General features: G+C 42.8%; 1 protein-coding gene across 2 annotated transcripts in view; it reads left to right on the plus strand.

The window, feature by feature from the left end:
- rerea (arginine-glutamic acid dipeptide (RE) repeats a) overlaps window positions 1-17,150 on the plus strand; it is a 91,487-nt gene that overhangs the window by 49,487 nt on the left and 24,850 nt on the right. For both annotated transcript variants that reach the window (XM_080899815.1, XM_080899814.1), the window contains exons 4-9: window positions 1,638-1,743; window positions 4,230-4,326; window positions 5,946-6,050; window positions 13,794-13,842; window positions 14,824-14,948; window positions 16,866-16,965. In XM_080899815.1, the coding sequence (XP_080755941.1) occupies window positions 1,638-1,743; window positions 4,230-4,326; window positions 5,946-6,050; window positions 13,794-13,842; window positions 14,824-14,948; window positions 16,866-16,965 (582 nt within the window). The remainder of the gene's footprint in view (window positions 1-1,637; window positions 1,744-4,229; window positions 4,327-5,945; window positions 6,051-13,793; window positions 13,843-14,823; window positions 14,949-16,865; window positions 16,966-17,150) is intronic.

The raw sequence follows: 17,150 nt of genomic DNA on the forward strand, positions 1-17,150 counted from the left end.
GTATAAGCACCGGATAACTACTCGTTCCGCTGTGGCAGGCAGCCCTGTTAGTCTAGAAGGCAACTGTGTCTGTACATTGGATAGACAAGAGGTATGGAAGGGTGGGTTGACTGCTTGGAGGGAGGGGGAGTGGCATGACATCATTGCACACATTTCTACACACACAGTACGCCTTACTGCTGGGGGGGGGGCTGTGTCTTACTCCATCAGTGTTGGATCACAAGCAGTGTGTGTGTGTTGCTTGTGCGATGTTGCGTGCATATAATCATCCAGAGCAGTAAATGCAGCTGATTTGACTGCATGCCAGCTGCTGTTTAACACGTCCAGGCTCACTTACTCACTCATTCCTCCTCCCTGCTAAAGGTTTGAGAAAGGAAAAGAAATGAAAAAACAAAAAGTGGTGGAGTGAAAAGGTTTACAGTGGAAGAATGGCGTGGGGGGGGGGGGGGGGGGTATGGAATATGGAAGGAGTGGAGAGAATGAGAAAACCAGAGGTGGTCTCGAGGTTTAAGGGGAGGTGATGATTTGCTTGGCTGCGTGTGCTCTCAGTCTCCTCCCCTGTGACATAACAGAACAATGTACTCCAAAGGCTTTAAGTATCTTTACCCTGACCTCATGTTTCTTGCTACGCACACACATATATACACAAGAGCCTGGAAAGGGTGGATGTTAAACTGTCTGCCTTGGATTACTGAAGTATCTTCCCCACCTTTTTATTTTCTCCCCTTGTGGTTTTTCTCCTGTACTCCATTGGTGGTGTCGGTGCAGGTGTCTCGGTCTGTTAGTTCAGTGCAGTGCAGCAGAGCCCCTAATAAAGATGGCTGGGGCCAACAGGATTGTGTCGCAGTCCAGCACCCACCCTGGCAGTCTCTCTAATGTTCTTTCAAACCACTGTGACGGTCAGTTGGGTTTATGTGCAGTCACAATAAATATTTTATAACATGAAATGAAAACAGTATTTTGCCCTTTTCATCCCTCACCTCAGCACTAGTGTCAGTCTCTACCATTTTCTCCCCACACCTTCCCCCCCTGCTGTTTTTTTTCCCTTCCCTCTGTGTGTTTTCATTGACTCACCCTGTGGAAAGGCTCTGTTCTCACCTCAGTGCTGCCACTTGCTGGCCAGCTGAAGGATTAAAAGAGATTTGCTGACTTGCATTTTATCAAAGAGCCAGTGGGTGGCAGCACATAAAGGCATAGAAAACTTGATACTGTACATGTGCATCAAAAAGCTTTATAAAGCCCTAGTAGTGTGTTAAATACATAATGGCTCATTAGAGTATTATCATTAAGTGAAGTGAAATCAAGGCAAAGGATTGATTTGCACAAGGCATAGGTTGAACACTCATCCATTCCCCGCATGGTTCCTCTCACTCCATACTTCCTCCAGCGACGGCCATCCCACTGTTTACTTTATTAAGGCTCTAAATGCCCCACAATCCGTTTTTAATTGACTTGGTCTCTCTGCGTGCGTCTTGGCATCAGCCTGTGTGAGCCATAAACGGTGCATCTGCACGGCTTCGTTCTTTGCCAAAAGGCCAATTTGTGACGTCGTAATCAAACAGAACGATGTCTGTTTATCTTAGCGTGGGATCTTTTTAGTCTCCTGCTCACTCACTTTGTGTCTCTCTGTGTTGCAGAGTAAACGGGACCATCTGCTGATGAATGTGAAATGGTACTACCGCCAGTCAGAGGTGCCTGACTCCGTCTACCAGCACCTGGTGCAGGATCGCAACAATGAGAACGGTGAGGCCGCCGATTGATCGTTTAAACACACCTGCACATGTGCACATGTACAGAACGTGCACGCAAGAGAGTAAATCCATTTAATTTTCTGTGCTGTTCCTCCTCTACAAACACACACACCTGGCTGTGCTCTCCGCGCTGTGTCCCTGGCAGCCGAGCCAATACCGTGGCTCTGTGCTGGTTCCCTGGGTAACACTGCTTCAGGCCAGACAGCAGCACAGTGGAGTGTTAATAACCCGCAGTGTCATGTGGCCCTTCAGTGTACACGCTCTCAACCCAGTCAGTGCCAGTGGACTCATCACACTCTCAGCACATTCACATCTACAGGAACACGAGCCTGCCAGTGATCTGCAGCCACTGAATATCAAATCCTGAGAGAAATTTAACATTGTTGGAGTAATGGGTGTCCTCGCAGCACTCTAGTGCTTATTTTTTAGATTTTTATTAGTATTTTTTAAAAACATATTTTAATTAATGAAGCCATCAGTCATACATGCAAATCTTTGAACGGCCTGCAACAGGTAAATGAGTAATTGTTTAGTTATATCACTAAACCAATATCGTATCATCCTTTTGGATTCAGAGTCAAAACCAAAGCCAGTTCAAAACAAGTCGCCTCAAGGAGCTTTATACTATAAGGTAAAGACCCTGCAGTATTAGAACACCCAAACATCAGATGACCTCGCCCTGTGAGTACGCACTAGGTGATGATTGGAAGAAAAAAGCTCCCTTTGAATAGGAAGAAACTTCCAGCAGAACCAGGCTCAGAGAGTCTCCTCTGCTGCAACCGGTTACGGGGTGATGGGAAAAGGAAAAAGGAGGGCATAGAGAGAAAGGATAAAAAAACAAGCCAAAGGAGAGAGAAGGTGAAATTCAGACGGCTTGAAAGTGCTTATCAATACATTTATCAACACAAACTCTTACTGTATGCTCAACTGTTTATCCAAACTTTAAGCAAATTCAACTGGTAAACAAAATGATGAGCTCACGAGTTCAGTTGTCAGCCTTACTGTTTTGAAATGTAATAATTTATAACAGCTTAGTCCTTAGTTGTTCATCTAGAGCAGGGGTGTCGAACTCCAGGCCTCGAGGGCCGGTGTCCTGCAGGTTTTAGATCTCACCCTGGGTCAACACACCTGAATCAAGTGATCAGTTCATTACCAGGCCTCAGGAGAACTTCAAGACATGTTGAGGAGGTAGTTTAGACATTTAAATCAGCTGTGTTGGTTCAAGGACACATCTAAAACCTGCAGGACACCGGCCCTCGAGGCCTGGAGTTCGACACCTGTGATCTAGAGTGTTTAGCTAGCAATTTAATACATTTGTCTGTTACTATTAGCTAAACATAAGCTACTTATCCATAATGTAAAGTAAATCAGCTATTAGCCATAGTTTTAGCTCCGTATTTCGTCCACGGTTCCACACTATTACTATTCTAATCATTCCCACATTTCTTTGGGGCTTTTTATTTTTTATTGGTTTATTATTTTTACTTAACTTTTTTTTCAGTTGAAACATGTTCAAACCCACTCAGTAGTTTAAGTGTAATTAAAGAAACTAGCTGACCTATTCTCCATGTACCCCATGGCTACATATATCTGTGTTCTCTGTGTTCTTTGACTGTCAGAATTGAAAATGTCAACTACTCTACTTGGTTTTATTGCAGCAAGAACTCTGTGTCCTATAAACATGGTTGAAGTTAAATTAGTTTTGTAGTTAAGTGTTACTCGGTGTTCTGAACACTTTGTCGTTGCACACAAGTTTAATTTTAGCCTTTTAAATGTGCGTGTTCCCGGAAATGTTTCTCAGCCTGATTATAAACTGCAATTTTCTCTTCAAACTGAGATAAAATAACACACCTCACCTGTTGACACATCCTGTTCACAGTTGGCAGTTCTTGTTAGCCGGAGTGCCCCCAGTGGCTCGGTTTTCTTTGCTTCACAGTACAATCATCTCTACCTTTACACGCTGTAAAAACAGCCTCCTAACCAAACAAAAAATCCAGATAGGATCAGGGTTGCAGCTAAGTACGGTGTTGTGCCATTTTCTTTTTCTACGATAATACAAGGATTGTGCCACACAGTGCTATACTATCAGCAGTCTGTCCTGGCAGCAGGGACTTGGACTATTAGAATTGATGTCACAAGGCCGGAGCTCACTGGCCACAGCTCAGGTCATTTGTCAAAGACAAGTCCCAACTTCCTCTTGTTGCCAGTGATGCATCATAACTACCATAGGGGTCATTTCACTCGAGAACTGAACATTATGCTCTCTTCTGAAGGGATAGCATATTACTGGCTTTATTGAATTGAACTATTTATTGAATTATGGCGCAATATTCCACAGAGGTGCTTGTTACTGTGGGTAAACACAGAATTGTGCTGATACTTTTGTGGTTTACAGAGCTACTTTATCTCAAATCATTATTTTTGTCACAGATTATGTATATGATGTAGACTGACCACAGGCACTATTCCCTCCTGCAGACTCTGGCCGGGAGCTGGTCATCACAGATCCAGTGGTCAGGAGTCGAGAACTCTTTATCTCGGACTACGTGGACACTTATCATGCTGCTGCTCTCAGGTAAACAAACCCACACACGAGCAAACAAAACTGCACATAAAGACTGGAAGCTTTCTAAACAGTGCTACAGAAAAATGGAATACTTTCAGCACAGGCTTCACAGGTTTTTTCTACACCGAGATTTCTGCTTCTAGAGCTCTGGTAACATCTAGGCTATTACAGTATTTGAATTTATAACAGTGTAACTGGAACAGCTTTTATTTGTGGATTTTGGTGCCTTTGTATACAAATTACAGAACTGTCATTCAACTTTCGTGGCACTTTCTGCTATGATTTTGTGTTTCTGTCAGCAAGATAAAGATAATCTTATGCCTTTTAATCAGAAATTGGAAAAAAGAAGAAGCAAATATTATACTTTTGCTGACTAATTCAATGGTAAAGCAAATCAGTTCCCTTTTCTTTTAATTGAAACACTGCTATCATAAAACATATGGCGGGTCTGAACCAGACTCAGGATATAATATAGTGTATTTTATTTATCCCTTTGCCTTCTGAGACGTAAACCTCCATTATCCCCATATTTCTGCCACCTCTCCATGAATAATTATGTTGCTCTGATACCAAATTGCTTTATAGCACTACACACTGAGCTATTTCATTTTTACAATCCTAAAGTGATCATATAGCATGCTTTACTGGTTTTAGCAGGTGCTGCTAAAATAGAGCAGATGTGTAAAGATGCAAAGCCATAACTGAGGCACATACCTTTATGCTGTTGAACATTAAAACACTGATTAAAACAGCTCTGCATCAATACACACCTGCACAAGCTGCTAGAGAGCAGCCTATAGCACCTCCTCTGTATATATTTAATGTCTTTGGAAATGCTCGCCGACTTAATAATTTTCTTTGTCTAGAAACAAATACGCTTTGTTCGGTCTTTGTCCCTGCCTCTTCCTCCCTCCTGGCTGACCACCCCTCCCCTCCTTTTCCCTCCTCTTCCCCTTTCCTTTAATCAAAACCATCTGCAAGCGGTAAAGCCATGTCTTCCAGAAACCACAGATTTTAGGGAAAATTAGCTGCAACTTCTCCTACACAGAGCTCCCTTTGATTTGTCTTTTTCTCTGGGCTTTAGATAAACGGGAGGGAATTCCAGTGGGATGCTGTAATGCCGCAGCTCTGAGCTCTCCAAAGACGGCTCTCCTTAGCACCCTTTAATCTTTTCAGGGGGAGGAAGATACTATTTCTCTGCAACGCAGCCCAGCTACATATGGCTGTGATGTCTGTTATTTTGATAGAGCCAGACACCAGGGTGCTGGAAACAGGAAATGGCATCAAGATGTGGTCAGAGCCGTGGCCTCCACGGCTCACTGGGGGGTAAACGTGTTAGGAGGGGAGACAGGCAGGTTGAATTCCTTTTCCAGATCTCTGCGTCTGCAGCAGATGAGGCAACGCTGACATGTTCAGCTGGTGTTTACGGCTTAAATAGCCAGAGCCTGATATTTCACCGCAAAAGTCAGCAGGTGCTGACAAGCAGCAGATACCTGCTGTCGCACTTGTCCCCTCCTATAGGCGAACATACCAGAAGCCTCTAATTAGGGCTACTTGTGCTCATGCTGGGGTGTCACTTTGTCATGTTGGTTGTTTTTGTCTAATAAAGCCTGTCTGCTCTCTTGCAGGGGGAAATGCAACATTTCCCATTTCTCTGACATTTTCGCTGCCCGGGAGTTCAAAGCCCGCATGGACTCCTTTTTCTATATCCTTGGATATAACCCAGAGACCAGGTGAGCTTACCGGCACTGATGGTGCACCCGTCTTAATTCTCCCCCAAGCTCTGAAATTCAGTCAGCCCTGCACAACACTGACACCACGTTTATTAAATCAGGACAACATCGAGCCATCAGAAGTTCAGGTTGACATCCTCAGCATTTTTTTTAACAAACAAAAACTAAAATCTAAAAATATTCATTTTCACATCAGAAAAAGAAAAGCAGCAGGTCTCCGGCCTGTTAGGTCTGCAGTGATTAAGATGACTACACAATTATCAATGTAGGTGACAGCTAATTTTATGCTAACCGATGCCTGTATGAGGCAGCTCATTGTTATGTTGAGACAAAAATAGCCATTCATTATAAAGACACTTTGATGCAGCTAATATCGGATGAGGCATGTTGCTGGGGTTTGCATTAGTGTTAAATAACTTGCTAAATAATACATTCTTAGCAAGCTTACGCATGCAGGAGCTATACAGAGAAGCTATTTTTACCCCACATGAGACCTGAGGTCTCTACTTTCTTTCTTTTTTCTTTTTTTTTTAAAAAAACGTGTAATGTCTAATGATGACGAAAAAGAATGATCCCGATGTGATCCAATTATGGGGAATGAGCCAGGGAAACCCCCCATGGTTTGTAATTTTATTGGGAATGTATCGATATTTTTCATGTTGCATGTCAGGTTTTAAACATTGATCTTTTGCGTTAAAATTATGATTAGAATCAAGATCCTGCACGTTAAGCGTCTGATTAAGGTTTCACTGAAAACATTTTGATATGCCACTACAGGAAAGGTACGGGTGTTAAATAAGAAAAATAATGTTGATTGAGTTTCCAGATCTTGATCCTTGTGCATCCTGGAAAACTAGAAAACACTCTTTAAAAAAAAAGAAGAAGACAAAATTCACAATATTTATGTAGCTAATTAAAATAAAACATATTTTCATTACACGCAGTTTTGTATGCTCAGATAATAATGCCCTAATTTTATGTTAAGCACATCAACATATGACAAAGCGGAGCCTCTTCTGCTGTTTTTCTTCTGTGCATTAGATTATGTTTTGGAGTTTTCCAATGACGGTTGTCTTGTTCAACCACATAAACACTCCTCACTTCTTCATTCTTTCAATCACCTTCTGGCAGTGCTTATCCACAGGCCTGCTGATATCCAGGTGTGTTTCTCCTTCTGTGCAGAAATGTGGGTTTGCAGAGCCCCTAAGACAAGAGGCAAAACAAATCAACAGATTACACATTATGATTGTGCTATATACTAGGGGTGCAACAATACTCGTATCGATATTGAACCGTTCGATACAGTGCTTTCGGTTCGGTACGCATATGTATGAACAATACAAAATTTTTTATTTATTTTATCAACTTTCCTTCTGACGATGCTGTCTGTGTTGAGCGCTCAGTGGATCTGCGTTCCACTACTCCGCCTAGGCTGCACTGCTAGCAAGACAGAAGCTAAGCTAGTTGCAACATGGCAACTGCCTCAACGCTACCCGAAATTGAACCTCCCCCACCCTCATTCAGATGTGGCCTTTGGAACTATCTTGGTTTTCATGTGACGTATGACCCTGAAGGTAAGCGCGTCATGGACAAAAGTAAAACAGTATGTCGGATGTGCCACGTAATGCTCAATTGGTGGGAACTAGTGCGTTAGCGCAGTTAGCTTGTTAACGTGTTGACGCCGTCCAGTCCCACGCACGGGGCGATCCGCGGTAACTCGTTAACGGAGATTTGCCGCGTTATGGCGTTAATGTCATTTTAACGAGATTAATGCTACAAACTTTACCCGAGTCATTTAGACAGACGTTAGCACATGATTCTCCTTATGGGGACCTGATATGTTTAATATGCTGCTGAGAATATAGCCCAGAAGAAGCGTATAGTATAGCTTTTATTTTGGAAAGAGCCATTTCTCTGTAATAAACTCTTTTCCAAAGATGAGTGATTTCTCGATCAGATAGATTTTTTATTTTTTAATTATTTTGTTGTTTCAGCAACATTACATTTAAAAACTGTACTTTTGAGTTAAAATATATATTTATAATTTTAATAAATGACAAATTGAAAGACATAAAAAAAAATTTGTATCGAAAAAAATATAGAACCGTGACACCAAAGTATCGAACCGAACCGTGAATTTTGTGTATCGTTGCACCCCTACTATATACATGTCCACAGATTGGTACCAGGATATCCCCACATGTATTTATGGAGGCCTTGTCTGAATCATAAATATCAAGTCAAAATGTTCTGCTTGCATGACCCCAGTCATATTCAAAATGTTATAATAAGAATATTATCAAAATATTTGTCAAACCGTCTTTCCATACGTTTTCTTAACCGCACATCAGGTTTGCAAGGAGGCTGTCGTAGAACATGAGGGAGGGGGGACACTGCATGCAGTTTTACTAAGTGTCATAACTGAACACAGCAATGCTTGGAAAGTCGATGCTACATCCTAACGCTAGAGGTGTATAAAATGAAACACCTGGCCACCCAGTCTGCCTTTACAAACACTGTTGAAAGAATGGGTCGTTCTGTAGAGCTGAATGAATTTGAGCATGATGCTCTGACATGATGTCACCACCGAAAGGAGTCAGTATGTGAAATTTCTTCTCTTGGAGATCTTCCACACGTAGCTATAAGCGCTATTATTGCAACGTGTTTCGGAACCAAGAGGAGCTCGGCCGCAAAGTTAGAGTGGAGACCTGAAGCTCATGGTGCGTAAACGTCTCCAACACTCTGCTGACTCAGTAACTACAGAGCTTTAAATCTGAACTGGCATTAACATCAGCACAAAAACTGTGCACCAGGAGCTTCATGGGATCGATTTCTAGCACAGCGCTGTGTTTCAGTAGTGCTATGCAATACGGCAAAGTTTTAGTAAATATAGAGCTAGTATTGCTATTACCAATTCCAATATTGATGGGTATTGTTTAGGTTTTATCCAATATCGCTGCCAAACTGGTACTTTTGAAACGATGCCGGTGCTTAAACGGTGCTCGAACGGTGCTCGGACCGGTGCTTAAAGAATGGAGATCACAAACTTTGTCCAAAAACCTCTTATGTTTTTATTTTTAGCAGTCTCTTTTTTTCCTGCAAAATGATAACCAAGTTAGCCTTTTCTGTTGATACAACATACCTCCTTTGGCTGGAACCAGTGCTTAAACAATGGAAAACACAAACTTTGTCCTAAAACCTCTCATGTTTAGCTGTTTTTTTTTTTTGTAAAAAGATAACAATGTTAGCCTTTTCTGCAGCTATAGGGCATATATGGTATCACTCTATCAAATAAGAAAACAGCTGCATGTAACTACGACGGTGTTTGCTAGTTCACCTTACATGCATTAATTTAATAACGTGGTTAGCCTACTCAACGTAAATTACACACGAACAACATTAAGCTACTCACCCAGAGAAGAACGGCTGCTGCTGCTACACTGGCAGGGCTAGGGGCCAGGACTCTCCTCTTCGGGTTCTTGGGGGGATGTTGCTAACTCCGGGTCCGATAACAGGCACCACACCCGCAGTAGATGTGCCCGGTGTGAGGTCTTGCAGCAAGCTATCAAATACGGTGCATTTTTCGGCTTTTAAAAAAACGCAATGCGTCGCCAGGTGTTTCATCAGATTCAAGGTGTTACCTCCTTTGCACAGTATCACCTTAAAGCACTTGTTGCAGGCTGCTGAGTTTGCATCTTTTGCTGTGAAGTACAGCCAGACTTTGACCGCTTCGCCTTGGGCATTTTTAATCTGTAGCTCTGCTCTAAAAGAACGTATGTACCTGGACCCGCCCACTATCCTTGCAAAGGTAAAGTTATTGGCTAAAATCGAAAGTGTATGACATCTCAAGAAAAAAAACAGCACCGAAATGTGCTTTCGGTCTGGTTACTACCGTTTATGTTAGAACCAGTGCCATCATGGCACCGGATACCGGTACCCATCCCTGTATAGGGGTAGGAGTATGTCATGATTTGAGATGAATCATCATTAATCTGCACATTTTAATGACCACTAAATCACTGCGATTTCACTGTGTACGAAACACACCTTTTGCTCTTCCTGCATTTTGACATTATTTATTTATTTATTGGAGACCTGTAATGTAAACGTGTCCATCTCTAAAACACTTTGGATCCAGTTCTGTTGTTTAAATGTTCTATAAGCTGTAAATAAAACAGACATGACAGTCAAATCAAAAGCGTTCCAACGTTTTTCATAGTTTTTCCAAAAAACAAAACAAAAAACCCCCCCAAACAATTATTATGAAGCACAATTCAGTGTTCTACATACTGAACTTGGAGGATAGAAACAAAGTATCGATCCTATCGGGCTAATATCAATCAGATACTAATACCAGCGTTGGTATCGACCCGCCCGCCACTATTTTTCTGTTACACTTGAATATTTCAACTTTTTTAATATGTTGGATCTCTTGATCTTCACTTTAACTGATGCATTTTTACGCTGATGCCCTTCAGTATAAATATAACATTTCTTTGGACACGATGAGCTTTTTCATTCATTCAAGTGCACGAGTACAAAACGAGAGAACCCCCTTTGTGTTATTATCACTGGTTGTGCGGGGAATGCCTCACGTGTTGCAGTGACAGCTGTCCTTGTTGTTGGCACTGATGGTTGCCAGCTGGGAACCCCCCTTCATCGGGGCCCCCTGTTCCACTCTCGGTCTTCCGCTCCCTTCCTCCCTCCTCGTTTGGTATTCCGAGCTCTGCGTCTGCAGCATTGCAATTTCACTCTTGTTTATTATGGTGCAGACATACGAGGAGAGATGAATTCCGTATCCCGCATGCGGCTGTGTCTGCCTGCCTCTTAGTGCGTGCGTGCGTGTGTGAGGTCGCAGCACATGCTCAGTAGTGTGTGTAGAGGAGCGAGCCGAGCTTGCGACGCTGTACGTGCTGGCTGAGGTCACAGCACAAGCTCAGTGAATACCTCTCCGGGAGCGAATGCGTGGTTCTCCATTTTGAGCACCTAGGAATAGGTGTGAGAGGGGAATTAATTTCAACCAGCGTTACACACACAGTGTCAGCACCCCCACCTTAGGGCTTGATGTCAGAAATGGACGATTTGTTCAGTCCCCGGAGGTAGGTTTGCGATCACATTGTCGCGCTTTCCCCGTGCCATTTATCGGTTGCGAGTGCGCGAGTGTTAGGCTCGTCTTATTTTCATGGAGTCGCATTCCAGCTGTCTGACAGGACTGTGTGATGTGTGTGAGAGCCGTCCGCGCCGCTGTCATTGTGTTAACCGGCTGTGTTTGTGTGTCGGTGGCGGGGGAGAAAAAAACCGAGTGTCGGTAGCCCGAACGCTTCTGGACGCGCAGGCTGTCACCGCAGCCTCGCATGCCGTTACGCGTCTGGAGTCGCTCCGCACCTTTTTGTGCATGCGCTTCATTCAAGCTTCCGATAAACGCACATTGTCGGGGTGTTCATCCGCAAGTGTGGGGCTGGTGAACGTGCTGCCGGTGTGGTTATATGGTGTGCGTTAAGACCAGCAGAGGCTTCCCTGGCTCCATTTTGCATCTCCTGTTTACAACCGGGATGATGACATGGCGTATGAAGCAATGCCGGGGAGGGGGTGCAGGCAAAGCTCAGACGGCTGTGCTGCCAGCTGCGATTTACACAAGCCTACCGATCACGATACCAACAACACCAACTTGGGTCTGCTGCTTCTTCTTCTGTTTTTTTTTCTGCTGCGCTACAATTATGTCAGTGTGCCACAGTCTAGCTCAGCGATTGGCTGGAATTGATGGCGGAGGGGGCGGGGCTATCCTTGATTGCACACAAAGTTGCCCAGACTGTCACGTTGTTGTTTTGGGTTTTGATAAGTAAGCCTGTAATTACTTGACAAGATTGTGTGCTAATGCTGAGTTAGAGCAGAACTTGTTGTAACAAGTGGCCATGTTTTCATAGTGTTTACTGTGCTAGGCAACAGGCTTTGAGCTGCTTAATGGGGGTGGGGGGTCATTATTAGTGGGGGCAGTGTTTTATGAATACTCAGCACAGCTGCCCAGATAGTGCTTCATCCATCCATGCCTTCCTTTGTTTGCTATGAATAATTGTATTAAGCTGATGACCAGGATTTCTCAATAAGTATAAAAATCAGCTGCTGGATGCATGATTAAGGAATGCTTGATATATATGCATATATTTTTTTATCACAGGCATCAGTGCTTGTGTTGCAGGCTTGCTTTTGTTTAAGAGTACCTGCAGTCTTTATGGAAACTCCTCCGAGCCTCCTGCTGCGATCTGTATTCTGCCTCCTCTCTCAGGACCTGCGCAGCATTAAAGCACGGCTGTCTTCAGACACACTGTTCTCATTCTGGAGCACAGGTCCTCATTTGTCATCCTTACTGCCTCCTGCCAAATGTGCCGTGGACCTGGCCCGACTGCACATTGTCAGAAACGCGTTTTGTGAGAACTTTTTTCACTGTGTGCAGGAACACACTCTGTAAATCAAATAATTTTTCTTCCTCTTCTTTTTTTTTTTTTTCTCCCTTTGTCATGCAGGCGTTTAGATGTGCAGATGTGGATGGTATATCTGTTCTGCTCTAATAAATCAAAAGGAATGGTTATTGTTTGTTCATTGTTCGCCACTCACAACTGTTTGGGAAGTTTCAGGCATATGATGGTGTCTGAAACCCGGCTTTAAGTGGGATTATGAAATTGTTATGAAACCTTTATAGTCTTATCTGGAGTGCTGATGACGCAGAGAACCACCGTATTTCATCTTTATCAGCACTATTCATCACTGTAGCTGCCAGTTTCTGAGTGCTTTATATTTAGTTTGTCTTATTCGCTGAGAGCGTTGGTAATAAAACCAAGTGAAGTATTTCGACATGTTTCGGAGCGGCGGGTGGTGTTTTGGCAGCTGAGGTTCGGGTTTTTGGAGTGTGCTGGTGTGGAGGTTTTTGGCAGATCATAACATCTATGGATGGATGTGGATTAAACCTTTAATCGGACTCTCCTGTCTGAAGGGATCTTTTTAAGAAGGGGAAACAGGCTAAACCTGAGCCCGTCGCAGGGTTTGCGTGGTTTGAGGACTGTAAAGAGGACGGGAGGATTGCGGCCTCTCGAGTTTCCTCCAGTGATGGAGTGCGAGCTTCTCTCAGTGCAAATCACGCTGACAGATTCTGGGCTGCTCTGCGCTCGCTTGTATGAAAATCGGCGCTGTTGCCTAGGCGACCGAGGGGAAAAGGCTTTTCAAAAGGAACATCTTGTCATTTTCTTTAATCCACTGCAGCTGGAGATTCGGTACACTATTATTAAATTGCAGTTGCTATGGCTACCAACATTTGCACCAGCAGCCGTTTTCACCCTGCATATCCAGAGCCAGTTTCCCCTCCACCTCCACTCCCCCCTTCTCCTTTTTGGGGATTCTGTTTTATTGCTGCATCCACGTTATCATGCCTGCAAATGTGCACTGCTCGGCTCGCTGTGCAGGAGCAGGCGAGCAGGAACCAAATCTGTAAACACTTTGTACTTTTTCCCCGTAAAGACTTCCACATTTGAAAATAAATGAATAAATACAGACCATCCCCACTCTGTTGGATCTAGTCTTGGTCATGAGTGGTTAGATTTTTATTATCGTCAGTTTGTGATTTTTGCCGTTTGAGCAGTTGTTTAGTTAATTAAACAGGATTTGCAGAGCTGACAGATTTCTCACAGCCGGCTTTTGAAATGGTGACGTGTAAATATTTTGTTTCAATCTGCTCTCTTTGTTTCTTCTCAGGCGACTAAACAGCACACAGGGGGAAATCCGAGTGGGACCCAGTCACCAAGTAAGTCATTGCTCAGCACACACATTAATGTTCGAACCGCAGGGCTTCACCTGAATAAGAGACTAATAATTGCATTATTCGATCTCTGGGTGGGAATTATGTGTTTAGTTTTGAGATACTAGGGTTTTTTTTGTTCATCTGTTTATTTTATGTGAACATACACACACTCTCAGATTGAGCGCCTGATATCCGGCTCAGTCGTTGCAGCGATTATCATATTTCTGTTCACCGACTTTGTGGCTAGATTCAGAAAAGTCTCGTGTTCAGTACTGCGTCACAGACGTAAGTAGTGGTTTCCAGCAAAAACTCAGAGTTACAGTTTTTGCAATAAATACAGCACAGGCAGCAAATGTAACCAAGCTTTGAGAATTTACTGTTTAATTACTTCAGGAGATCCGGATTTTAGAGAGCACTAGTGTAACAGTCTGTGCCCTTGTTTTGCAGAATCATTGTGATTTATGCATGTGTATTATTTGACAGATTAAAGCTGTATTTTACTGTGTAGTCATTAATGACCGGCCTGCACTTAGTAGGACTCACAGCACCAGTTATTGTTAATTTTACAAATTTTCTTGAAGCAAACATCACGCGGTTATAAATCTTTACATGTTGCCTGGGAACATTGGAATGAAATTACTGATTGGATTAAGTTTGCATGATTGTTCACAGTAATGTTTGCGCCTGCTGGTTTTAGTTGTGCTGAAACTCTACAAAGTTGTGTGTGTGTGTTACCCTCCCCTTAATGTCAGGTATCTTTACATAATCCCGTCTTAAACTAACACCTTCAGAGTATTTATAATTCGGTGTCATATATACTGTGTATTAAACTATTATGACAGTAGCTTCCTGCCGTCCCACCACTCAGGAACACACAGTGAAAAGTTGATGACAGGCGGCTGAAAGAGGATATTTTCTTCAAGCCTGTGTGCTATTTGTAGTGTGACACCATCTGTCTCTCTCCTCCTCCGTGGACCTAATTAGGCCAAGCTCCCGGAGCTGCAGCCTTTCCCCTCCCCTGGTGGCCAGGCCGTAACCGAGAATGAGGAGCTGGTCTGGATGCCAGGGGTCAATGACTGTGACCTTCTCATGTACCTCAGAGCTGCAAGGTGAGCCCAGAGACACACAGGGCCTCAGACTTGGCAGTTATGCAAGGTCTAAAGCTGTTGGAGGTTTTTCACACACACACAAAAAAGGGGGAAAAAGTGATTTTTAAATTGACCTCTGACCTACAAATATGAATAAAATACTCTTTGTCAGTGAAAGTAAATGTCATGATCATGTCTCTCTGTCCAGGATCAATTCCAGGATGGGAATTGCTGAAGTCTCAACATTGGTATTTTATTGCTTTTTATTAGTGTTGCCCTCTGATCACATTCGGTATCTTGGGATGCAATCGGTCATCAGAGCTCGATGGGATGTTGTTCCAGTTCCAGTGATGTGTGTTGACAGGTTTCTGTGTCAGAGGCCACAGTGTAATTAATCACCATGCCACCATGCCAGACAGCATTGCACAACTTCCACTGAAGTTTATGTTTAGCCTTACCTCAATTACACTCGGGTCCATAATATTTTGGCCAGTGAGGTAATGATCATAATTGCTGCCGTGAACACAGGTGTTGTCATAAAAATCAGTACATAACAGAACAAACTTTGATAACAACACCAGTGTTTACCTTTTTGCGTGATTCAAGAATTTCAACAACAATATTTTGTTAATGATTTATAAACTATGACGTGCGAGTAAAATTTTCCAAAGCTGTTCATGTTTTCTACAAATGAGGTGCAGCGCGCCCACGAGCACGCCGCAGGTGCCAGCAGTAACTTTTGTGAGTTACGATCTATTTACGGTTTCTGTTTTAACATTTTTTAAATGTCAGTGATACTTTTTACTTGGATAAATGAAGGGAACTATATAGAAAAGTCATTTTGCCACAAACTGCAGCTTCGCCTTACTGTTCTTTCTGGCTCAATGTGACTTTTTTTATTATTCATGGGAGATGTGTTTGACAAATTACACTCCAACAAGTCATTTATTTAGTTTAAATTCCCACAATCATTTGTTGGCAAATACCAGAAATCAGTTTTTCGCAGGCGATTGCTTTTTGGCACGATACCGGCAGCGTGCCACCCACAGCAGGTTACACAAATGAAGAGGTGCACGACAAGCTGAAACTACAGCAAAATGCATCTCACTTCAGCAGCACTGATTTATTCAGTAGATCTACTGTTTAACACTCCTTTTTTCTTTTTTTTGAATATCTTTATTATTTCCTAACAAATGAGGCAGACATAATATCTGAATTCGATTCAAAGTGTTGAAATTATGTTTTGTAGCCTTTCACTATCATTTTAAATGTGAAGCCCAGTGAGATAGAAGTCCTGAAAGACCACAGAAAACAACTAAACTGCATGATGATTAAATTATTTCCATGGTTACAAAAAACAACTTTGTAAGATGTAACCGAGTCAAGAGCTCAAGTAGGTTGGCTTATCGTCAGTCTACAGTCTAGAGACGTCTTCGTTAATGCACATAGAGTTTAGAATAAGGTGCAAACCACCGGTTACACTCAAGAACAGGGAGATCACATCAGACAAGCTGTTTTATTTAATACTGGGTTAGTTTGTCCAGTTAAATTTTATACATGGCCCCCTATTATGAATATGCGACTTTATGAAAATGGTCATAATTCTTGAAGGGTTAATGAAATACTTTTGTTAAACTGCTTGAATTAAAGCTGAAAGTCTGCACTTGAATCACATGTTTGTTTGACTCTAAAACGTAATCATATAATTGCAGATATGCACATAAATGGACTGCGCGATCATGTTTGTTCAGTCAGGTGACCTCTGTGTTTCAATATTGAGGTAGTGTGCAGGCTGTTTATTCAACATTATGTGGGTAGCCACGTTTGAATGGCAGGAACTGTTTCCAGGTGTCCTCTGCTTATGTTTGTGTGGGAATGATTAGCTAGATTTGTGGCTTTTCCTTTAAAAACGTTACATCATCTGTGTCACGTCCACAGGAGCATGGCTGCCTTCGCAGGGATGTGTGATGGAGGCTCAACAGAAGATGGGTGTCTAGCAGCGTCTCGAGATGACACTACATTAAACGCACTTAACACTGTAAGTAGCCTTGCAGCAAGTCTTAATACTGCGAGCCGAGCGTGCATCACAGAAAATGAACAGAGTTAACGATGAATCGCAGAGATTTGTACGGTGCGTTCAGCTGTGATTTCACTGTGCAGTGATTTGCAGTGATAAGTCCTTTTCAGCAAACCCATCCTCAGGAGCCGGCAGTGCATTAGGCA

The sequence above is a fragment of the Rhamphochromis sp. 'chilingali' genome, assembly GCF_963969265.1.
Source record: "Rhamphochromis sp. 'chilingali' genome assembly, chromosome: 12".
Classification (NCBI taxonomy): domain Eukaryota; kingdom Metazoa; phylum Chordata; class Actinopteri; order Cichliformes; family Cichlidae; genus Rhamphochromis; species Rhamphochromis sp. 'chilingali'.